General features: G+C 43.7%; 1 protein-coding gene across 2 annotated transcripts; it reads left to right on the forward strand.

Annotated features, from left to right (window-relative positions):
- The first annotated feature begins 957 nt into the window (after window positions 1-957).
- Window positions 958-20,074, forward strand: LOC116948119 (cell adhesion molecule CEACAM2-like). Of its 2 annotated transcripts, none has more exons than XM_032964487.2 (6): window positions 958-1,209; window positions 12,552-12,824; window positions 13,770-14,054; window positions 15,133-15,417; window positions 16,694-16,802; window positions 17,718-20,074. In XM_032964487.2, the coding sequence occupies exons 1-6, from the start codon at window positions 1,104-1,106 to the stop codon at window positions 17,779-17,781; spliced, it is 1,122 nt and encodes a 373-aa protein (XP_032820378.1). In that variant the 5' UTR covers window positions 958-1,103; the 3' UTR covers window positions 17,782-20,074. The 2 variants fall into 2 exon arrangements, with proteins under 2 accessions (XP_032820378.1, XP_032820379.1); XM_032964488.2 differs by having other exon boundaries at window positions 19,340-20,074.
- Window positions 20,075-25,237: the final 5,163 nt, after the last annotated feature.

Raw genomic sequence — 25,237 nt, forward strand, 5'->3', positions numbered from 1 at the left:
GCAGTTACTCGCTAGTTAGGATCACCTCACAAAATGGACAATTGGTTAAAATATTGACGTTTATTTAATCCATACCTTTAATTTCTCAGAACAATGCTGGGGCAGGCAAGGAGGTTGAAACAAAATTCAACAAGGGGGTTAAAGTAGTAGCCAAATAAAGGTTCAGAACCACTGCTCTGCAAATCCCTTGGACACAGACCATTTGTTTCTTATATATTTTTTTCAACTTTAAGGCAGCGTTGTTGATGAGTGTGTTGAGTTTCTTAATTGTGCTTGTGCCCCACTGCATAGAATGTAACTAAAAAGCAGGCATTAAGAGACCTTATTTCTCCATAACCAGTTGCCGCTAGGATTAAAACCGTGTAAATATAATACATGAAGCTGACAAAGAAAACGCTGTTTTAAGTTACCAAACTAAATTTGTCCAAAGGCAAGTCACTGTGAATTCCTCCTCAAGTGAACATTGAAGCAACGCTAATCTACTAATCTCACATATACTGTACAGCCCTGAGACCTGTGGTACGGTACGGTGCTAAAGAGGTTCAATATACCCACACACACACACGTAGCCTACCGTGCTAAACGATATATAAGTTAAATATGCGTACGTACGACTGCCTATTGTTTGCAAGTCACGGTCTCGAGGCAGCGAAAATTAATCATAATGTTGCCTTTCGCAATCAAATATCACCCATCCGTGCAAACCCCGTTCTTTCCATCACGAGTTAATTTTTCTCAACTTTAAGGCAGCGTTGTACAAACCCCGTTCTTTCCATCACGAGTTAATTTTTCTCAACTTTAAGGCAGCGTTGTACAAACCCCGTTCTTTCCATCACGAGTTAATTTTGGCATGGAGTTTCAAAAAAATTCCCCCGCTCTCTCCCTCTCTCCCTCTCTCGCCCTCTCTCTTCCACGTTCACGACGTCGCGTGGGAGGCGATGAGTGACGTTGAGTCGCCGCACCACCACCACCACCACCACAACCAAACCACACGCCCTCCCTCTTCCCTTCTTAACTCTCACCACGAGCGCACCTCCGCTTAATTCTCTTCCGAGCTCGCAGTGCGCGCGTCCCCCACTTCGCCGCCGTTCGCCGCCACGACGATGATGACCACGACGACGACGATGATGATGATGAGTACGACGACGACGATGATGATGATGTCGATGCTGCTGCTCGTCGCTGCCACCACCCTCGCCGCCGCGCAGAGTACGTAACCGTCTCGAACGCGTCTCGAACGCGTCCTTCTCACGAGCAAACAACACGCGTCGGACCGCGACGTGCGTCAGGGAGACGTTTTAAACGGGGCCCATTGTGGCACGGCGAATGCGTCGATTTAGCGGGCGATTGCTTCTTTGTTTTGTTCGTTTCGTCCGCTCCTTCCGAGAGCAAGAGGAGCAGAAGGGAGCAACGCGCGCGTTGCTGCCAACGCGCTCTGCTGCGGCAAAGGTCGCGGTGAGGTCTGAAGTTGGTTGTTGTTTTAGAGCCAGCACAGAAGCCCCCGTTAGTAGCGTCGTGGCTCGGAAGGCCTCCGGGCAACCTTCTGAATTCCTAACACGGACGCACGAAAGACGTTGGCACAACAACAACAACAAAAAGAAAATGCGTTGGGGACGCACGCGTGCAAGACTGCATCGTTACGTATCCTGTTTGTGCGTTAGGTGTTTATACTCTTTGGTTCTATTCGGTAAAGTCACGTAGGTAAAAAAATAAAATAACAAAAATCACGACGTTTCGGCCACAACACAAGTGGCCTTCACCATGTGTTGTGGCCGAAACGTCGTGATTTGTGTTAATTTATTTTTTACCTACGTGACTTTACCCAATAGAACCAAAGAGTATGGATCCTTGCAGTCACGAAAGCTTCAAATCTAGAATCGTTAGGTGTTTGTTTAAACTTTGTTTAACATCGACTGTCGTGCATGCCACCCCCCTCTGTCATCACACAGCAATGTGCTTGACTAATGTGCAGAGGGGGGAGGGGGGGTGCCATTTTTGCCGATAAGACATCATCAGTGTGTGAGGACTACCACACATTTGAAACGATTGAGGGTTTTACAGCACGATAATGATGATGATGATGTGGGGTGTTCTCACTCTTTTTGTATTGTCGGGGGCCGCACTGAAGGCCACCAGGGGCCACCAGGGGGGCCCGCGGGCCTTGCAATGAAGAACCATGTCCTGCAGGGTTGACTGAATATTGGCAAACCTTAAACGCCTAAATATTAATCGAGCCTTACCTTCATGTTATTAGCTTTTGGTGCTGTTCCGCATATGTATTTGCACTCAATTGTTGCTTTGAACGATGCTTTCTAGTTTTGCGCTGATTTTTTTCTGACCTCTTGTTTTTGTATTCACCTCGGTACAGAATATGCAGTAAAATTCCTCTTATCCATTGTGTTGTAGCGGACCAATATTATGGGTCCTATTTTCCGCGCCTTTATCCGCAATTATATTCTACTTATCCGGGGAGAAAATGTTTCGCGGATAATGATGGATAATTTGGATTCATTTTACATTCCACTCCAATTATTCACAAAAACCCATGGGTAATTGGAAACCGTTTCACAATTACTTATGGGTACATTCCTGTATGATGGCGGATAATTGGGGGAATAGGACCCAAGGTATTTCGAAGATTTTTCGTAGATAACAAGAGGCGTGGATATTATCTGTAACTCACATCTCCATACCTCCTTATGAATGATGTTCATCTAATTGATTTAGCACCAAACAAAATAAACATGAGAGTGGGTGATTGACTGACTGCGGTGTGGTTAGGATACGGTGAATTAGACTATCTGCACAATGCAATGAGCTCAATTAAAAAAACACCGTTTTGAATATTTTTTACAAGTGGGATAAAACACGTTTTAGTTTTCACAAAGATGCACGTCATAACTGGAGAATTCTGGGTAAAACAAAAAGCAGGAAAAATACATTGGCTCTTCACTTTATGTAGCAGAATTATTTTATTTTAATTAATTTGACCAGGTAAGGCCCACTGAACCATCCATAGAGCTCTTGTTCAGAAGCGACCTGGCCAAGACTGATAGCTCAACGAAGTGGCTTATCACGTGGAAATCTGTTTCAGCCAAATGCTCTAAACGCGTGTTGATTCTAAATGTGGAGGGGAACCCCGAAGGACCCGGAGAAAAATCCAAACGAGAACATGCAGACTCCAAACATACAGGCGTCAGGGTCTGGATCGAACCCACGATCTCCTGCCTACCAGACGAGGTAGTTAACATCTCGCCACCGTGGTGCCCCTAAATTACATCACTGGGAATTGAAAATATGTGAAGCAAATGAACGTCACCATCATGAAACAAACATTTCTCGAGCTATTCACACCACGTGGGAAAGTGCTGCCCCCGACTTTTTGCACCAGATGTTAAATTAAGGGATATTAGGGGTTGCTTTTGTGATATGCACTTCCGTGGGCTGTTATTTAACGCGGTGTGTGTTTCATTGCTCTCTCTGCAAGATAAAATACAAGTGGAACCATGATCTCATGACGAGACGCAGACCGCACAATCAGGCTAAAGCTGGTAGAAAGACCAAAGTAAATACAATCAAAAGAAACATGTAGGATGACGTATCATTTGGCCTTGTTTCACCCCTAGTTATGTGTGGGTGGCTTGATGTGTGTAGAAAACCTACAAACATGGGTCATGTAGCCCGCATGCCCAGCCACCGCATGCCCAAGTAGCTTCCGTTTGGCCGCATAGAGGGGGCTAAACGGGCACTACATGAGCTGGAGAAGAGATGGAGCTGATGCGCTACGGGAGGACGTGGAGCTGAGTGGACTTGCCGATGACTGGTACCAGTGGTGTCAAGATCGGCCTCTGTGGAGGAAGCTCGTGAAGAACGCTACTGGGCAGTTGGAGGCAGTCGCCCTCCAACGCTCACAAAAAGGCTACAATGCAGCAAGTTGGCAGAATAGGGGTACAGCTGATACATCTACCAGTCATCTCAGTCAGCCAATCCATGGCACCTGGGTCTGTCCCGTGACCTCCTGTCAGCGAGCCTTCGACACTTCACGTGGCCTCAAAGTACACCTGGCCTGGCACAGACGCCGTGATGACGAATGGCGTGTATTGGTATACAACCTGCAATTGTTTTCATAAAACAATGTAGTACGGTACTTAATCGTAATAATAAAAAGGGTTGTTAAATAGAGTAATTGAAAATGGGAGTTTCTGAATTTCCTGACAGGCTATTTGGTCTTATTGTACAACGAAAAAATGCACTAAACGTGTGAATACGCATCGCTATATGGAATTGTATGCGAGCACCGATTGAGGACACACAAGTTGCATAATGAAGTCACGAGCAGGTCTTCCGTGAAGCTGCTATGTCGCTCCCAAATGTCTTCACAATGAGGGGAAGCTGTTCTTGCAGGATATGAATTCTACCGGGTATTTTGTTCAAAAATACTATTTTGTCAGTCATATGCTTGGCGTGTCGCAAGCAGTTCGACCGCTTTAGTTGCTAATTAGTGTCGGGATCGTATCACGGGATGATATTTCAATTTGGAATCCTACAGCTAGCAGTGAAATATTATTTCGCTTGTTTACCCAGGCAAGCCAAGCTAAGCTGACAGAACACTGTGTTTTTTCAGCAGGGTTCTGTCAGCTCTTCTGCAGTAAGGGGGGGGGGGGGGGGGTGGCGGAGATTGCTATGTCTATTCCGATTGAGTAATTTGAGGGTCATTTCTCAGATTGTTGGACCATGGCGCTGGCACACAATGGCCTACTATTGCGAATGTATGCGCCTTTGTTGAACTTCTTTCGCGCCCTACGTATCCACGAATTGGAGGTGCCAGTGACGTCACGGGATCTCTGACGTCCACTGTGAAAGGAGACCGCACGTTTCGTTTTCCGTGAATGCGCTCGTAGAATATAACCAGGGCGTCCATTGGGTTTCGAACCGCTGAAACAAAACGTCAAACGAGCTATCATGAGGCCACTTCACCGTCCCACAATAGCTTTTTTCAAGTCCCTTCGAATAATAATAGATTCCTATTCAGCAGTGGAATACAGTACCAGAGTGCTCTAAATGATTCGGAATCAATCTTTAGCTTAGCAAATTCACACACCAATATTTTAACATAGGAATGAGACATTTCAATTTTAATTGCATGGGTGGAGGAATGGCTAGAAACGCTACGTTAGAGCTCGGCTGACTGTGGAATCTGGTCCATTCTGGTTGATAAAACAAATGCTGCAGGAGGATATCATTGGGCTGCAAGGTCAATGGGCTGATGGGACTAAAAAAAAATACTTTTTTTAATGTGGAGACACGAACAGAAGTATATCTTGGGGCCTTTTTGCCAGTATCAAAGTATGAAAATAAAGAATAGCTTTTACCTTTTCTGGCAGTAAAACAGGTTTTTCGATGTTCAAAAACCAAATAGAGACCTTTTTCAAGGAATCTCAGTTCTGCATTAATGGCACGTACTTGTGGTGAAAATGCAAACAAACATGCTCTGATAATGTGTGCATTGTCTATGATAACACGATGTAACACAATTTTTGTCCCTGGGTACTAAGGGTTATTTTTAATTACCTATGCCTAAAAAGTACATAAAATGGCTATTATTTCCCACAAACTTTGCACGTTGAGGCCACGTGAAGTGTCGAACGCCCACCGGCAGGAGGTCACGGGGCAGACCCAGGTTCCAAGGGCCGATGTACCAACTGTACCCCCCTACTGTAGCAGCTGCACACAAACATCCATCAACTTTTCCACATCTCGCAGCGGATTTTGGCTCACCATCGAACCCACTTCCTTCCGATATTAGGAAGCCACTGGAGCGATGCACTTTAAAATCAAGATTGAAAACGTATTTCTTTAAAACTGCTTTTTTTCTTTCTACGTGACTTTACCCAAAGAACCATAGAGCAATTCCTGCAGTCACGAAAGCTTCAGATCTAGTTTGAACCACCTCTATCGGAAGGATTTCCACACAACTCACACTTAACTTCTAATTTAGCAATCTTTGGAAGAACGCATTGCATTACACTTACAAATTTGACTGAGTTTGTTTTCTCAAACTTCGGAAGATTCCCCCACCCCCCACCCCCCCCCGGGTTTTATTTTCCACGATGCTTATGGTTCCACCACAAATCGTATCTGCACAAACCATGGCAGTAGATGCGGCTACCTGGTGCACAAATGGAACATTAAACAACTTTCCAGTAGTGTGTGACTGTGGCTAGCCAGAGCAGACCATACAACATTTCACGTCGCAGATGCCCCGATCCACAAATACGAAGGAGACGTTAACAGCGATGACACTCCGCTGCTACTCACGCGGTTATCTGGCTTGACCACTTGAATGTGAAATTGTAGTTTTTGCTCTGCATCTACAACGGCCATACAAGAAGATTGTACCTTAAGGTGTGTATTTAAAGTTAATGCTTGATTGACCTTAGACATGCACCGGTCTATTGAATTGAAGAAAGAGAGGGAGAGGTTTCAAAATTCAATAATAAGGGGCCGTCCATAAATGACGTCACGCACCTGGGGGGGGGGGTCAGACATTTATGACGATGTGTGACGAGGGTGGGGGGGGGGGTGAGAAATGTGACGTCACATCAAAATGCGCAACTTTAAATAAATATAGACAACACGTTCTACTTAAATTTTTATTTAAAGCTTTCGTGACTGCAGTGATTCATATTCTTGGTTCTTTCGGTAAAGTCACGTTGAAGGGAAACAATAAAATAATAAAATATATATAAAACAATAAAATTCTCACGACGTTTCGACTGCAACACAAGCAGTCATCGTCAGGTGTGAAAACCAACGGCAAGAACATTTGAAAGAAGTGGCAGCTTGTATCTATTTTTAAACGTTAGCGCCACGGATAGCGATTTGACAGTTTGTTTAGATGGACGAGTCCATCTATATTCGGAAAAGAGGAGGGGGGAGACGAAAAATTAATGTATGCTGTCTGAAAGCTACCGTAAGCGTGAACAATCAATTAAGACCCGAAATGGTTTATCAAATCCTTCCAATGATTGCTAAGCCAGAATCCATCTTCTCGGTTGAAATTGTCTCTGTGTTTGTATATGTGGATAGCCTCATGAACGAATCTCTCATGGTAGCCAGATGGCTTGCAAAGAACCTCTGTCTTGGAGAAGTCAATGTCATGTGAGCCTACTGAATTATAACTGTGATCTGCCACGGCCGAGGTGTTGGTCCTACCGTGTTTAAGGTCTACTTTGTGTTCACGAATGCGGTCCGAGACATGTCGTTTGGTTTCTCCAATGTAACTACTACCACAGAGGCAACTTATTTTGTAGACACCAGGGTACTGTATGTCCGGAATCACATCTTTTACAGACGGAACCAGATCACGGATTTTATGTAATGTGTTGAAACGGACCTGGATCTTGTGTTTATTCAAGATTTTGGAGATATTTTTTGTGATCCCCGCAATGTAGGGTAAAGTGATGGTTTTGAAAGGCTCCTCAAGAGGGTCCTTCTTCATGGTTTGAGTGATAACTTTGCGGATTGTATAGTCGGAGTAACCATTAGCCTTAAGAGCTTGGTGTACGTGCTTGAGTTCACTGCCTATATGTTCCTGGTCGGATATGCATTGGGCTCTATGGTGCAGAGTCTTAAAAGAGAATTCTTCTGTGATGGATGGTGGTGGGAATCCGGTTTCAGATAAGCATCCGTATGGGTAGCTTTCCTGTAGACAGAGTGGCTCATTGAACCATCAGGTCTCTTTTTTATTAGGACATCCAAAAAAGGTAGCTTGCCATCTTTTTCGACTTCCATGGTAAATCTGATGGCTGGGTGTATGGAATTGATGTGGTCGAAGAGTTGGTCTAGAGCAGGCTGGCCATGTGGCCAGACGACAAAAGTGTCATCCACGTACCTCTTCCATAAGGTTGGGCGCAGAGTGGCAGTCTGGATGGCGCCAGTCTCAAATTTCTCCATGAAAATGGCTATAACCGGAGATAGGGGGGAGCTCATTGGGGTGCCCTCAGTTTGTTTGTAGAACGTTCCATTCCAAGTGAAGTATGTATTGGTTAAGCAGTGTCTCACCAGGGGGGGGGGGTACCTCAGTGTTTAGTCCTTGATGAACCAAGTCTTCAGTGATTGCGATAGTGTCAGGTACAGGAACTTTGATGAATAAGGAAACTACATCAAAACTGACAAGCAGGTCGTCTGGGGACAGGAAAATACACTTGATTGTCGATACGAGGTGAGTAGAATTTTGTACCGCAGAGGTGGTTTTTCCAGTGAAAGGCTACAGGATTTCAGACAGAAAACGAGCCAGTTTGCAGGTGGGGGAGTTGATAGTAGAGACGATGGGACGAAGGGGTGTATCTGCTTTATGTATTTTTGGTAAGCCATATAATCTTGGTGGCCTGGCAGCAGAAAGTTTTAACGAAAACTGTTTAGTTTGATCAATTAATGCGGTTGAATCAGAAATTATTTTGTTGGTTTGTGTGACGAGGCTGTTGGTGGGATCTCTTTTTATTTTTGTATAGCTGCCATCGTCGAATAATTCTTTAATTTTGTTGTTATATTCTATTTTATCCATGATGACAGTAGCATTGCCCTTGTCGACTGAGAGGATTACAATGTCATTCCTCTTTTTTAATTTATATAATTCAAAACGCTCATCTTTGCTGAGGTTGCTAGCTGGCATCTTAGCGTTTTTGAGTGTTGCAGCGATTTCAGATCTTGCTACGTCTGCAGCAATCAAAATTTAACCGTCTTTACGGGGAGGGTTTCCACATAACTTTAAGATACTTCAACAAACTCCGGGATAAGAAGGCTCAGCGGATCGAGTCTCTCACCTTTCTGAAGAGATGCCGCGACTCTGGGGTAATACCAATCGCATTTACACTAACCTCTGCTGCTGTAACTTCTTCTAATGCGAAACGAATTCTTTTCAAAACTAACTTAGCTCTTATCTCAGAGAAAATCAGACTTATACGCACCGAACTAAATCAGTTAGACAAGACACTCTACAAATCACACTTATCATTGATGGCAACAATGTCCACATCGGATTGGGAACATGTAGACAATATGACTGCCTCTTCAGCTGCTACGGTCGACCAAATGTAAGGACAACCTGATTTCCAAATGTAACCTCCTCTCCAACAAAAGACCGGACCCACACACCAAAAAGAGAGACGTTAACAAAGTCGTAATTAATCGCAGTAACAATTCTATTTCCGATGGTCTGAAATCCGTTTTAGCTAAAGGTCTAAACTTTGCAGTCACTCCTAAACACATTCCAGTTAATGATATAATTGCCCAAGTAGACGTTGCTCTCAGGGGCCTGGGTCACATCGCTGTAGACGTAGCAAGATCTGAAATCGCTGCAACCCTCAAAAACGCTAAGATGCCAGCTAGCAACCTCAGCAAAGATGAGCGTCTCTAACGCCGCTCTTCTGACTCTCGTGCGCACGAAGGTTGTTTTAGTTCTCATCCGATCTTAGAAGCTAAGCAGAGCAGAGCTTGGTTAATAATTTTAATAAAAACCCCATCTCAACAGCAATTGTGGCCTTAAAGGTAAAAAAAAGAGATATACTGTATATCATAGGGGACGTTTCAGGCAATGCCCCTTCTTATTATGGCCCTGAGTTATGCGAACGCTGAGGCTGTCGCTCGGTGGAAAAGGAACTTGCGATGAGACGTTAACTGCAGTGGTTCTCGCTGCGTTTGACTTTTTGTGCTTTTTGCATTTGCTATACAGTGAGTAGGGGAGATTTCGCATTGCCAGCACGATGTAATCGCACTGCAAAGAGAGGAAGCAATGTCCCAGCGAAGCAAATTACTCGCACGAGCCATCATCTTAAAAATAAACGGCACTATAAATAAACATATTTATGCTGTTACGGTGTGGGCTTTTTCATCTCGGCCGTGCACATCAAGGGAGGCCTTTTTGCTTAAAAAGAGTCCATTAATTTTCACGCGAGGTAGCAGGAGGTAACCAGTCTTATTGTGATCACAGGGATGAGCACATTGCGGTTGTGATCATCGATTAATTATCCGGCTGTTTCCAACATTATGCGGTGGTCCCGGGCCGATCCGGTGAAACCGCTCCAAAGGCTGTAAACTGTCTGACGATTGCTAGCACGTGTGTAACAAGCACAACAATTTGCTATGCCTGATTTCAGTGTCAAATATTATAAACGGTACATTATACACTACGTACAACTTAATGAAAATAGTGCACGTATATGCAGGAACCTGTGCAGAGTCTTCGAGATTGGAAGTAGTACAGTACATACGGTAACTTTTTTAGAGCAGGATATTTATTCTTGTCTTTTTGTATGTTTATTTATGCCAATTTCATATAGTAAACAAATTTTAAACACACAAAAATCCCATAATGTCACGCAAGAATGTGCAAAAGTAAGCTATTTTAAATAATGATGATTCGTCATGGGACCTCATTTGCCAGTACCAAAATATGAGAATAGGTTTTCCCCTTTTTTTCGGCAAAAACACAGGTGTTAAGATGTTAAAACACCAAAATGAAACCTTTTACAAGGAATCATGTCTGCATTAACCACAATACTTGTGGTCAGAATGGAAACAAAAAACATACTCTGATAATATATGTGGCATTGTCTTTGATGAAACTGATTGGTCCACACCAGAGACAGCTTTCTTTCGAGCCGAGTCTCAAAACGGTGTTAGACCAGAGGATGTTTTTGTTTGCAGACATGATTCCTTGTAAAAGGTTTCAGTTTAGCGTTTTAACATCTCAACACATGTTTTGTTGCCAGAAAAAAGGTGGGAAAACGTATTCTCAATGACGATTCGTGATTAATTATCCGGCGTTTTTTTAGGAAATCCGACGCCCTCTTCCTCCCCCGAAGCCACCGGATAATATAATCGATCATCGACTGCAGTTGTCATTTAGAAAAGAGAGCGAAAAGAAGACGACTGGAGAACCGGATTTGGCCATGTGAAGCAGCAACATTGATGTTTTTTTCTATCTAATGCACACCGTGTCCAACCATCACACTGCGTGTCGCAGCATGTCCTTCTGTCCCCCCCCCACCACCCTGGCACTGCTCAAATTTGGCAATCACTCACATTTTGATTTAAAGCTTTCGTGACTGCAGGGATTCATATTCTTGGCTCTTTCGGTTAAAGTCATGTAGAAGGGAAACAATAAAATAATAAAAATATAAAACAAGAAAATTCTCACGACGTTTCGACTGCAACACAAGCAATCATCATCAGGTGTGAAAACCACAGCAAGAAAATTTGAAAAAAAATTATTGCTGTGGTTTTCACACCTGATGATGATTGCTTGTGTTGCAGTCGAAACGCCGTGAGAATTTTATTGTTTTATATTTGTATTATTTTATTGTTTCCCTTCTACGTGACTTTACCGAAAGAACCAAGAATATAATCACTCACATCGTTTATTTTCCCAAAGTTATTATAACCCTTTTCTCAGCCACTGTGATTAAAACAAAAGCGACAGCCCTAGTAAATGTAACGTGAGAGCAAATGGCGTTGTGTCATCATCATAATCATTTGCATTTATTTGTGAGGCACCTTCCACTAATGTACGCTAATTGCTATGAAGGTGGCGATGAATGTCTAATGTAGATTTGCTGCTATGGGATTCTGCATTTAACAATACAATACGGATTTAAAGCTTTCGTGACTGCAGTAATTCATATTCTTAGCTCTTTCGGTAAAGTTTCGTTGAAGGGAAACAATAAAATAATAAAATATATAAAACAATAAAAATTCTCACGACGTTTCGACCATAACACAAACGGTCGTCATCAGGTGTGACAAGCAACGGCAAGAAACATCTGAAAGAAGTGGCGGTTCGCATTTATTTATTTATTTCAAAACGGTGTTTTACTTATTTATTAAAAAAACGTTTGCACCACGAGCAGCGATTTGACAGTTTGTTTAGAAGGACGAGTCCATCTATATTCTGAAAAGAGGAGGGGGGAGACGAAAAATTAATGTATGCTGTCTGAAATCCACCGTAAGCGTGCACAATCAATTAAGACCTGAAAAGGTTTATCAAATCTTTCCAATGATTGCTAAGCCAGCATCCATCTTCTCGGTGGAAATTGTCTCTGTGCTTGTATATGTGGATAGCCTCATGAACGAATCTCTCATGGTAGCCAGATGACATTGACTTCTCCAAGACAGAGGTTCTTTGTAAGCCATCTGGCTACCATGAGAGATTCGTTCATGATACAATTATCGTGAATCTTATGACTAATATATCGTATGATATATTGTAGTGTTGGCATATTGAGGCGACCAAAAATACCCACGTGGTCAGTGCAGACATATACTCACGCAGAGGAGAAAATGCCCAAGAATTACATAGTGTTATGTGTTCATACCTGAACATTAGTAAGTGTGAATATAGCTGAGGCATCATAGTCTGAATTAACTCTGACTTATTGCGATGCCTGGTGCATTCCTTGCATTTTAGACCTCCTAAAAGTGATCGCGGCTAAAAGATGATGACAATGATGATGGCGACCTATGAAAAAATAACGTTTAATTTCTCTTTACAGATGGTGATGTCAAACTGAGAATACGTGCGTCTAAACAAAACATTTTCGAGGGCGACAACTTTACCATATCTTGCACGAACTCCTCTGGATATTTAAATCCAAATTCCACCTTTTCCTGGGAGCTGCCGCCAAACATCGTCATCCCAGAGCAGCAGTTCTCAGAAAACAAGCAAACCATCAGCATCGTGTCAGTCAGCAGGAAGTATAATGGAAAATACAAGTGCTCCATCATTGGCACAAGCTTTGCAAGCGACAAGACCATTGACATTTATTGTGAGTAACCCAACAAACTGACACTCAGAGAAAGGCGTTCCTTGAGCTCTTTTAACCATATTCCTCTGAAAGATACCGCATTCCAGAATCACTACACAGTGGTATAGCAATGGAAAGGAAATGACTAAACGGTCCAAAATTCATACCGCTAACTCTACCGTATTCACGTATGCACTTAATGTTGAATGGCGATTGTTTTTGAGAGTTTTTCCCAGTGAGTAAATAATTTCATTCCCTTATAGAATTCATAATAACATTGAAGCGAAAACTCACCTCTTGTCTAAAGCCCTGTGGCAGTGGTGGAAAATTAACGTTCCTACGGCAGGAAGGAAACTGCACAGGACAGCCACTCCCCACGCGAAGTGGTACTAATTTATTTGACCAGTGAGCGATGATGGGTTGAATCAAAACCCCCAACCAGGAGTTGAGCTCACAACCTTCCGATCGCGAGCTGCTGCTGAGCCACCTGGCCACTTACAAAACTGCTCCATCCATAATAAAGGTTTTTGGGTTAGATCGCGTTATTTATAAATGTGTCGTAACCCTCCACCACCCGACACGGCCAATCAGCAAAAAAGTCTCACGTTGACAAAAGACAAATAGTTCACTACTTACAGTTTTTGAGTACTCAAAACTGTAAATGTTGTGGATTCACTCTTCAACACACCGGTGGGCTAAAGTAGTGAACTATTTGTCTTTTGCCAACGTGACACTCTTTTGCTGATTGGCCGTGTCGGGTGGTGGAGGGTTACGACACATTTATAAATAACGCGATCTCACCCAAAAACGTTTATTATGAATAATATTGGTCGCGAAAGCCTACGTGTTAAACGAACTACTCCATCACTTGCCGTGTTAGCCTTAACAGTTCCTCACAACCAGCACTTTGGCCGTGACGATTTGTGAGGCCAAAATGTGATGCATTTTTACATCTATTGTGCGCAGACCCACCACAGGACCTGAAAATAATGGCAGGCCACGGATCTCAACAGATATATGAGAAGTTACTGCATGTGTTCATCGCAGAGGGAAGCTCACTGACTCTAACCTGTGAAGCAGTCTCCAATCCAACGCTGGAGTGGTCATGGTGGACTTCGGATACTGATCTCAACAAGTTCACCAATGTTCTGTCCTTAAATAAACCGCAAAATGGCAGCAATTATACTTGCAAAGGCAAATATGAAATGGACAAACAATCGTACGAGATGTCAGCCAGCATCATCATTGAGGGTAAGTACTGTGTGAAAGATGTTTTTTTGGTTTTCAGCAGACTTTCTTGTTTTTTTGTCAATACCAAAATGTAATAAATAAGCCTAAATGCCCATGGCATTTTTGGGTCATTCAAATCCCTACTTTTGATATCCTTAACGTGTGCCTTTTTAATCTAATTTTCCCTCATGCATATCGTCAGTGTTTCGTACAAAAATACGTACAGCATTATTTCAATGCCTGATCGTGCGTTATATTCTTTCCCCGATGGTTCTGAGTTCGTGTCCAGTCGATTTTTTTATGAGACTCTACTCACTGCCGTGTATGTACTGTAAGAGTGCCTCATGCAGTTGACAGCCTCTAAACTATCCAGTGTTAGTTACATTGAGTACTGCCTGGCTAAGCTGCAACGATTTTGGTGGGCATACAGGAGCCACCATAGGAATGTGGAATTTCTCACTACGAGTGACAAATGTGCACACCGATGCGGGGAAAGAACCCCAGTCTCTGGAATTACCATCCCCACAGATGTTTCTCCTACCATAGACCAGATTTTAATTCAATGACCTGCCTTCCTTGGGTTGTACTTGTCAGTTGTTATTATATCCCACTCCTTTGTCTTTCAGTTGGTGGCATACACTAGAACTCTATTTCTTTTAGCCTTCGTGGAGGAGGAGGGTTAAGCTGTAGGGATTAGGACCAGGTTGTTGGGGTTTAGGGCTACGGTTATGACAACATTTTTGCCGGAGCTGCTTGGGGCTGATCTCAGGAAAATGTTTCCCTATCCCCACCCCCTTTCTCTTATTCTCTCTCGGGGGGAGCAGGATCCAGTGGGGGGGGGGGGGGGGGGGGGGGGTGTTGGATGGTCCTTGAAGATATTCCATGAGAAATTAAGAAATTGAGCCCTAGTTATTTGACGGAGCATAAACCCAAGATTGTATAACCCATAATGCAACCCCCACATTGGCAGTTCATCTGACGCTTCCGATGTTGCAGAGTTGCAGCGTCCCATCTCGCACCGATGATTACTTCTAGCCGAGCAAAATGTCACTGCAGTGCATCTTTAAACGTGCTCACCCTCGTGTGTCCCTGTCCACAGTGCCTATCTCCGTGCCCACACTCACGACGAACAGCACAGGGGACGCTAAAGAAGGAGACTCGGTCGCTATGAACTGCTCGCACGATAACGGCACGGGGCAATGGTATGCCTGGACTCAGAATGGGCAGCCGATCATTGAGGTGAAAGAGAGGTATATTTTCTCTAAAGAAGGTGCCTCCCTGCTGGTGACGGACATTCAAGGGCGTGACAGCGGGGAGTACCAGTGCACGGTGCAGAACCATTTGGGCAGAAAAAGCAGCAACGTCTTCAAGATCAACGTCACGTGTAGGTTTCTCACACTGCCGTATGCAACCATCCACGAACACCACACGTACATGCACAACATCCCTGTTGTACATCCACTTCTGGATGAGGGACTCCCCACATTGTTCGGCATTGCGCTTGCTATTTGACTTTATTTTACCATGCTCGCCATAACGAAATGAATTATCGATGCAGGAACAAAGAAGTACAGTACGATTGACTTTTTTTCTGCACTGCCCTCTGCTACCCATGATGTATCCACACAGCCCTATGCTCTCCAGGCTCAAAGCCTGCTGAGCTTCTTAAATCTAATGGGATTGGGCGCATTCCGAGTGATCTGGTCATAGGTTCGTAAAACAGCGTGGATGCAAGTGTAGCTCTGTCTTAAAGTGCTGGACAGACACTGTCACTGACAAAATGATACAGATTTTTCATATCTTCAGTTGCTTTATTCAAAAATGAATGTTTGGATTCCATTGTGTGGCTTATGTAGAGCAACCATTAAAACATTTAGTTTGGAGTTATTTGGCCATTCAAATGATTTGAGGGTTGAATTACAGATACACCGCATTTTTAAATCTTATTTCAGGCAGTGTGAAATTTTGTGGTCCATGGTTTGGAGTTTGTAGCCACAGCCGGGCAAAGAAAATCCACAGCATCCTTGGTCAAGCGTTGCCCATTGTGACCTCGTAAATATGAAGCCATGCAGTGTGATAATTTCGTGTTGATGCAACAGCTTAATGGGAAGAATGATTCACATTCACAAGCCTGAATCATTGCAGTAGGCAATGCCCCCTAGTTTAGAGATGTGAGGAAATTCCTCTGGTTGAACAAATCTATTATTGAGTCACTCCTGTCCACATGGTGATGACATATATGGATCACAGGATAATGCAATGTTGAGTTAAATAACAGTCGGTGGACCTTGGTAGGGCATATTGGTAGGAGAGATGATCATTGGTGAACTAAACCAGTGAAGGAATGGCAGTCGAAGGAGAGCACGCCCCTGAGAGAATGACCATCGCAGACACGATGTGGTGATGAACTCGTGGACAGGTGATGGAATGTGCCATCGCAGAACCGCGGGGGATGGCGACGGTATAGTTCAGGAAGGCTTTCATCCGGCAGTGGATAAACAGATGATGATGACGACGATGATGAAGAAGAAGAAGCAAAACTAAAAACACACGGTAAAGTAAATAACTACTGCAATATCGTAGGCATGGAAGATTTTTAAAAAATGTGTTTTTAATGTTATCGTTGGATTGTTTTTCTCTCTCTCGTTTGTCCTTCACAGCTGAAAATAGGTTTATTTACATCGTAATCGCTTTAGTGGTGATTGCATTGTCGATAGCAGGCGGGCTGGGAGGCGTGCTGCTCTGGCGCAAGTTGACACACAGTAGATCGTAAGTCCTCCACAAGCACATTCTCGCATTCTCACGAACCATTCACCACGATTCATAAATATGCGCTCAACCGAAACATAACGGAGGGGTGGGTGACGGTGAAGTCTGAGTCTTGATCAGGGGTTGGCAAAACCTGGGGCTCTTCAAGGACTGCTTCGTGACATTATTCATTGAGGACCATCTCGTATTCACGTGCATTGCGGCTCTTTAAATATTGAGTTTCTTACCGAATTCGAAAAAAATGGCTCCTCTCGTTATTTTGGTTGCTGACCCCTGGTCTAGATATACTTGTTTTCCGTTGACGGTACTTCATGAACTGGTCAGTGTGGATTTAAATACCGTTGTCTCAAGGACTGATTCAAGGGGCGCCACTGTGGCGAGATGTTAACTACCTTGCCTGGTATGCAGGAGGTCGTGGGTTCGATCCCAACCGTGACGCCTGCTGTATATTTAGAGTTTGCATGTTCTCCTCGTGGTTGCGTGGGGTTTTTCCCCTCCACATTTAGAAACATGTATTTAGAGTATTTGCCCGCTAGAAATTTCCACCTGATAATCCACTTAGTTGAGCTTTCATTTGTGGCCAGGTCGCTTCTGAGATAAAATATATATATAGTTATAGTTAGCACCCTCCACGAATGTAAGCAATGGTCGGGATTGCCAAGTCCATAGCACTGTACGATGACTGCTGCCCCCAAGGCTCCTATAGCAATTTAAATAGTAAGAACGATATAATGAATGGTTAAAGTGACCACTGCTTGGCACTAAAATATGCTAACACTGTATTAATACTTTGGTACGGTAAAAAAAGAAAAATCTGTATCCCCAAATCTGTTGGTACTAATGACACGTCATTTATATCACTGAAAAGCATGTTTATTACATTTGTGTTTTCCTGGATTTGTTTTTTTGCCACAGATATGACCTTCTTAAGCAGATAAGAAAAATAAGCGAACAGCCGCCTAATCAAGAATTAGTGTGAATGTTGAAAACAGCATGAGAACCTGGAAGAGGGAGGGGTTACAACATTCCAATAAGATAATTCGCTAATCGTGCTCTTCTTTGATTTAGACACTCGGCACAAACGGCAGAGTAACCACTTTGCTCTGTGAGCGATGCTTTGGGAAGATTTGTAACAATGAAATCCGTTGCTATCTGTATTGTCAGAATTTCATTTTTGCGTGTGTACTTTTTATGTGTTGTGTTAAACAAGAGTGGCAGGGTGGCACAGCAGTAACACTTTTATGACTCGCGGTTGTTCCTGATAAGGGGCGCCTTTCTCCGTGTGGAGTTTGTACGTTCTCCCTCTGCGAGGGTTTCCCACGCGGGTTCCCCGGCTTCATCTCAGAAGCTAAAAGCAATTTGACGTAAATGGTATTGGCCAAACATCCCGATGGTGAAAACAGACCGGCAAATTACTCGATTGTGATTTCACATCGCAGCAAGAACTTGGCAGGACCCTCCTGCAAACCCGTTTTGAGACTCTTGAGGCTTTGCTGGGTAAACAAGCTAAAAAATTATAATCATACCAAATGATGATGATGCGGATGGCAAAAGCTACACATACAGAGTGCTTTTATCAACCCTGTTCAAAGGTGGGGGGGGGGGGGAGAGCAGGTGATAAGCCATCAGCAGAGGCCTTCAGGCCCCTCTAGCCCACTGTAGGGGCTGCTCTCTGTGAAGAGACGAATGTTGATATTTTTTTCCCCAAAAAGGCCTCTTTGTGAGTCGACGCGGGGTAACGCCACTGCTGATCAATCAGAAAAGGATTGCTCGTGCAGCTTTCGCTATCAGTTTGTGAAAATCGATGGCTGTATTTTGATTCCCCCTTTCGTGTTGCAAGCTGGTGCATCATCCAAGATGAGTAGCGTGAATGGTGCAGTGCCCCGATTTCTGAATACTGTGGAGTGGCCTTGAGTTACTGGTGCGACCCGGTCAGCTCAGCCATACAACACCCAACACGATACGCATTATTAACGGCTTTCAACCCGTGGCTCGCACACCCCACCCTTAGCCGGAGGGGACAGACGCTTTACTAACTCCACATTGCCAAGAGGCATTGAACTTGAGATTTCTCTGTATTGCTGCCATAGTAACTGGGTGGAGGGTTGTGGCGGGGAGCAGTCACGGGGACCAGTGGTCTTGATTGAGGGTCCAGCATATAAAACAAAGGTTGAGAATCACTGAAATCCTGATGTAAAAATCAAGCGAGAGCTCAACTGCGGATATTTTGGAAGTACTGGAGCAGCGTCTAAAGTGTGGGGATACGGGTGAAATCAAGCGTAAAAAAATAAACCTTACGAGCCACGCCACTAGAACTTCCAGTAATCTTAAATGTGAATAAGGAAAACGACAACCATGTGGACTGTAAAAACAACATTTTGTACGTAAAAAAAAATCACTGTATGAATGCTCGAGAAGTTTATAGGAATCCATCAGTGAATTAACCAACCGTACTGGCTTGGTTAAAGTTATGAGAATGATGGATTTAAGTTTATTACAATACAATTTAGTAAATCTGCATTTTTGTATTTTTTTAGGATCATATAAACTGAACAGCAAGTAGTACACAAGTTAAAACGCAAAGCAGCATGAATCTGCAAAAAAAGAGAAAAAAAGAAATCATTCTGCGACAGAACACGCTATACCAAGGCGATTGTGTCATTGGAATTAAAACGAAAATATGATTTATTTTATTTTACCAGGTAAGACCCACTCGGCTATAGAGCTCTTTTTCAGAAGCGACCTGTCCACAAATTATAGCTCAATGAAGCGGCTTATCATGTGGAAATGTAAATCAGCCAAATTATGGTAGCCAGTAAAAATACAGAACTAATAACAATTTCCAGGGCAACTGCTGTACAATATCTCTCCCATTGGGGGAAAAATGGGTATCTTTAAACCTGAGTGAGAATAATCACCTTCAATCTAATTCCCCAGAAACGTCAAAGGAACATGTATGTAAACCACACACTCTGAATCATATCAAATGGGGAGGAAGATCAAATGGACAATAGGATTTATGAATAGGCAATTTTACATCTGCATTATAATCTGTACAATCTCGCTTAACAAAAAGACGTGTTGAAGCGGGGATGTCCAATACTACAGCCCAGGGAAGGTTATACAGAGGGATATTTGTCTTTTGGTGGTGTGATACTTCATTAATGGTGTACTGTATATATTGCTGCTGCTGCATGTGGGGATTGCGGTGTTTGATTTTCGAGGACTTTGTATATAAACTACTGTTGTAAATAAAAACGTTTTTAATAATAGTTTTGAATCCGTCTCACCAAGTTATTTCGATGCCACAAACCAGAAGGAGCGTGTTATGGTTACACAGTAAGCAGAAATGGAGGTTGAAGGCCTACAAGACAAGATTGCGAGGTCTAAATAACTAATGCAGCCAACATGCTATTAAAGCGTTGGGCCGTAACTTATATTCTCGAACAACATTCAATTTAAGTCAAGCTTCAGTTCAATATTCACGGTGTAATAGATTTAAAACATGTGATGGAGCATTACCACGTGATACCATCAACAATATGAACTGCTATATATAGTCTATATAACTTAAAATATATTAATTGCTTGCAACATGTATTTATTAAAATATTTTAATTGAAAAAGAACAAATCAAACATAGAACAATTGTTAAGTTAAATAAATAAAGTAATAATAAAAAATAAAACAATTTCAATAAGAAAGCAATAGGACTCTTCAAATCGCCGCCTTTGCGATTTGCTAATCGCATTGTTTCAAATTGCGATTTCGATTTGAAATCGATTAATCGTTCAGCCCTACCTTGAGGGCAGCAGCTTTCAAGAGTCCGGGTCCCCAGGTCACGGGTGGTTCGCCACGTGGCCATCCACGTGGCCTGCGGGCTGGCATGCAAATGCAGGTTGATCGGAACACGAATGACTATTTACTTATGATAAAAATTTAGTTATGGAAAACTACCCTGATGGAACTACCATAACGCTAATATGTAAATCCCCCCCCCTCCACCGCAACCATGTTGCTTCTACAGTAATATGAATGTGTATTGCATTCCTGGTATTTATAGAGAAGTGAATGCGTTTAGTCTGAAGATGAAGCGTGTTGGTCTAACCTCATGGAATGCTGTAATGAATCAGAATCAGAAAGGGTTTTATTCGCCATGTAAGTTCACACCGACACGGAATTTACTTTGGCAGGATGGTGCATACATTCAACATATAGGAATCTAAAATCTTAAATAAGTTTTAAACAAGTCTTACTATAATAAGGGTTAAAAGTCTAACACCAAGGGGCTGAAGTATATAAAATTAAATAAATATCGAATATAAAATAGCTTTAAGATATAATTTAAAAATAAAAAATACAAATAGGGTAACATAGTTAATATCGGCAAGGTGTCGTTATGTAGATCAAATGTTAAAAACAGTGTTAGCCCTTGGCCTTGTTTAACAGGCCAGCAGCAGATGGGAAGAAACTGTTTTTATGGCGTGAGGTTTTGGTCCTGATGGACCGCAGCCTTCTGCCGGAGGGGAGTAGCTGAAACAGAGAATGTCCAGGGTGGGAGAAATCGGCCATAATCTCCTCGCTCGCCTCATGGACCTTGTCGTGTGCAGGTCCTCGAGGGTTGGTAGATTGCAGGCAATTACCTTCTCAGCAGTGTGGATGATACGCTGCAGTCTGCTCTTGTCCTTGGCAGTGGCAGCAGCGTACCAGACGGTTATGGAGGAGGTGAGGATGGATTCAATGATCGCTGTATAGAATTGCACCATCATTGTCTTTGGCAGGTTGAATTTCTTCAGCTGCCGTAGAAAGTACATCCTCTGTTGAGCTTTCTTGGTGAGGGAGCTGATGTTCAATTCCCACTTGAGGTCCCGGGAGAGAATAGTGCCCAGGAAGCGGAAGGACTCTACAATTTTGACTGGGGAGTCTAACAGGGTGATGGGGGTGAGTGGTGCTGTATTCTTCCTGAAGTCCACAACCATCTCAACTGTCTTTAGAGCATTTAACTCTAAGTTGTTCTGGCTACACTAGGTCACCAGATTGTCAGCTTCCCACCTATAGTCAGACTCATCCCCACCAGAGATCAGCCCAATGAGGGTGGTGTCATCCGCAAACTTCAATAGTTTGACGGACAGATGATTGGAGGTGCAGCTGTTGGTATACAGGGAGAAGAGCAGAGGGGAAAGGACGCAGCCCTGAGGAGTTCCGGTGCTGATGGACCTGGAGTCAGAGACTTGTGTTCCCAGCTTAACGCACTGCTTCCTGTCAGACAGGAAGTATGTGATCCATTTACAGGTGGTGTATGGCACGTTCAGCTGGAAGAGCTTGTCCTGAAGCAGGGCATGGATGATGGTGTTGAAGGCAGAGCTGAAGTCCACAAACAGGATCCTGGCGTAGGATGCTGGGGCATCCAGATGCTGTAGGGTGAAGTGGAGGGCCATGTTAACTGCATCGTCCACAGACCTGTTGGCTCTGTAGGCAAACTGAAGGGGGTCCAGGAGAGGGTCTGTGATGGCTTTGAGGTGTGCCAGGACCAGGCGCTCAAAATACTTCATTACCACAGATGTAAGGGCGACCGGTCTGTAATCATTTAGTCCTGTTGGCCTTAGCTTTTTGGGCACAGGGATGATGGTGGAGGACTTGAGACAGGCTGGTACATGGCATGTCTCCAGGGAGGTGTTAAAGATGTTGGTGAACACCGGAGACAGCTGGTCAGCGCAGTGCCTGAGGGTGGCTGGAGAGACAGAGTCTGGCCCGGCTGCTTTGCGTGGATTCTGCCTCTTGAAAAGTCTATTAACTTCTCCCTCCTGAAAGCATGCTCAGTCCTGCCCCAAAACAACAACCACTCTCTCCCAGACTTCTATGGACGTTTGAAAACTAATTTCTTTAGAACTGCTTTTTGTGTTTAGTTTGTTGTCTTTCCCCCGTACCTCCGATTGGCACCGTACAGTGCGAAAAAAGTTCAACAGGCATACATGGACAAAATGAGCTACTGCCAAAACAACCCATTCAATCACGCAGTACCACTGATCGGCAGTTGTCAATGCCCTCCTGGCATCTTAAAATGACAACCTAGAATAGAAGATGGACCTACGTGCTGTCAATGTCCTGTGATAACACAGCAACGATTGTTGACTCGCTCGTATTGGTATAGGTTTAAACCGTATTTTTAACAAATAAAAATCAGGGCAAGGTAACACAGGTGCCTCAATCCATCTGACTTTCGAAGTGTCAAACGCTTCTCGCGCTTTTGTAGACCCAGGCAAATTACAAACCATCACAGTATAGTTAAACACAGTGCTTTGTGCGTTCCGAGCCGTTGTATGGTTTAAAGGCAATCGACACGGAACTCGTTTTACTGAATGCTTGGCCCTGGACTTTCCACACAATCCTTTTGGGTAATGACCTCAAACCCCTAGAATTGGACGGGTCCCTCCCATGAACATTTGCCATGAGACGTATCGCAGGGCGGCTTTAAAAAAAATTGTTTGCTCGCTTCAAGCTCGGCATGATGCAAAACATGACCCGGTGTCCCGACAGAACTAAACACGGGACCCCGAGATAAAATCGTACCAGTTTGGCCAGTTTGTATCTGCGGGTGACTGCATTTTGTGCAGACGGATATGTTGATTAAGCTGGGCTTGTCACGACATAGTAGTACTGTATACCATCATAGCGGCCTCATTTACGAAGATGCTATGATTCATTTGCACCTACTGGAAGAATATAAATTGCACAATGCCACATCGGAGTTGTGTACAACTAACGAATGTAGGCTGACCAAACGTGAATGCGGAATTCGTGCGTGTTTTCGGTGTGCAGCAGTTGATGAGTGAATGGAGGGGGAAAAAAGTTACTTCGCTATTCGATTGTTTTCATGGCGATCCGGTTTGTGTTAAGGCTACGGTCATCTCGGGTCATTAAAAAAAATCATTCTTGTTCCATATATGTACATGTCTCCTAATTTTTGACGAATGCGCTGCTCCTCCTAGTGGGATCGTGGTACTCAAAAAATGAATTTGTAAGCTTAGGATCGCGTGCCGCTTACTGAACTGTTGAGCAACAGCACAGTGTTGTGGCATTGTTGTAGCGTGAGAACACAACCGAATGCCATCATCATCAATCACCACCACATCAAAGATAAAGATCCCCAGGTGTAGCCTGGACAACCTGTTGGGTGGCACGTGTTGTGAGCACCTTATGAAGGGCGGTACGGCATTAACGAGGGGGGGGGGTGGGTGGCCAACACCGCGGCCGGCCGCCTTTGTCTCCCCAGTGGCGATGTTTACACACGACACACCAGGCACTCATTTGAGGCCGAGTCGATCAGGGGGAGCGGGAATCGAACTCGGGCCGCCGGGTTCGTAGCGCAGCGCGCTAACCACTACACCACCGCTCCCCATCACACGGCTTTGTCATCAACGTCACTATAATTGGAACGAGTGCGAGTTTGTTATTGTCCAGATTATATTTTTAAAAACCCATTGTTTTGGAGCGCGTAACATTTGCGAAACGTGTTTTTGACATGTTAGTGGATAAACAGCGTTGATTTAAAATGTGCCGAAACATTCAACCCGGCTTACCGACGGTTTCGATTTGCGACGGCTATTTGAACCTTACGGCGGGACCCCGGGGTCCCGAATAAACGGGAGTCAAAATCGTAATTAAACTAATCTATTTTTGGCGACTCCGTCACACCGTGCACAAACGCCGCGACCCACCAGAAATCAATCCTCTCGTTCTTCACCAAGCACCCGTCGTTCACTAAATCGCCGTAGTCATACACACACAACTTTGAAACTGTAATCAGCGCATCGTGTAGAGCTCGAGGGTAATAGATTGAAGGCGAACGACACGGCAACAGACATAAAACGATGTCGCAAGGCACTTTATGCGAGAGCCGGGGACTTATGGGACCCCGGGGTCCCGCCATAAGGTTCATTTAGGGCCGCCGTTTTATAAAGTTATGGCTGAGAAACTTCACATACACACACACGACCCAGCTGCTTCCTCCTCCACACGACTCCCTGTGAAGTGCGATGTTTCTACCGTGCAACGTCGTCAAGAAAGTCAGCGAGGGTCATTTTTATTTCTTTCAAAAAGGTCAAGCCACTCAAGCAGAAGGAATACATTGGAATACATTTTAAACGACCAATTTCAGGAAAAAAATTGCATGTTCAGCACTGCACTGTACACTTAACACTAGTGGTCTATGAATGTATGGCACGGGGAGACCGTTTTCTAACATTTAAAAAAACCGCCACTTTTTTCAAAGTTTCTTGCTGTGGTTTTCACACCTGATGACGATTGCTCGTGTTGCAGTCGAAACGTCGTGAGAATTTTATTGTTTTATATTTTTCTTATTTTATTGTTTCCCCTTCTACGTGACTTTACCGAAAGAAACAAGAATATGAATCCCATGCAGTTAGTCACGAAAG

This window comes from Petromyzon marinus, chromosome 32, assembly GCF_048934315.1.
Source record: "Petromyzon marinus isolate PM22_M1 ecotype Great Lakes invasive population chromosome 32, UKy_Petmar_22M1.pri1.0, whole genome shotgun sequence".
Lineage (NCBI taxonomy): Eukaryota > Metazoa > Chordata > Hyperoartia > Petromyzontiformes > Petromyzontidae > Petromyzon > Petromyzon marinus.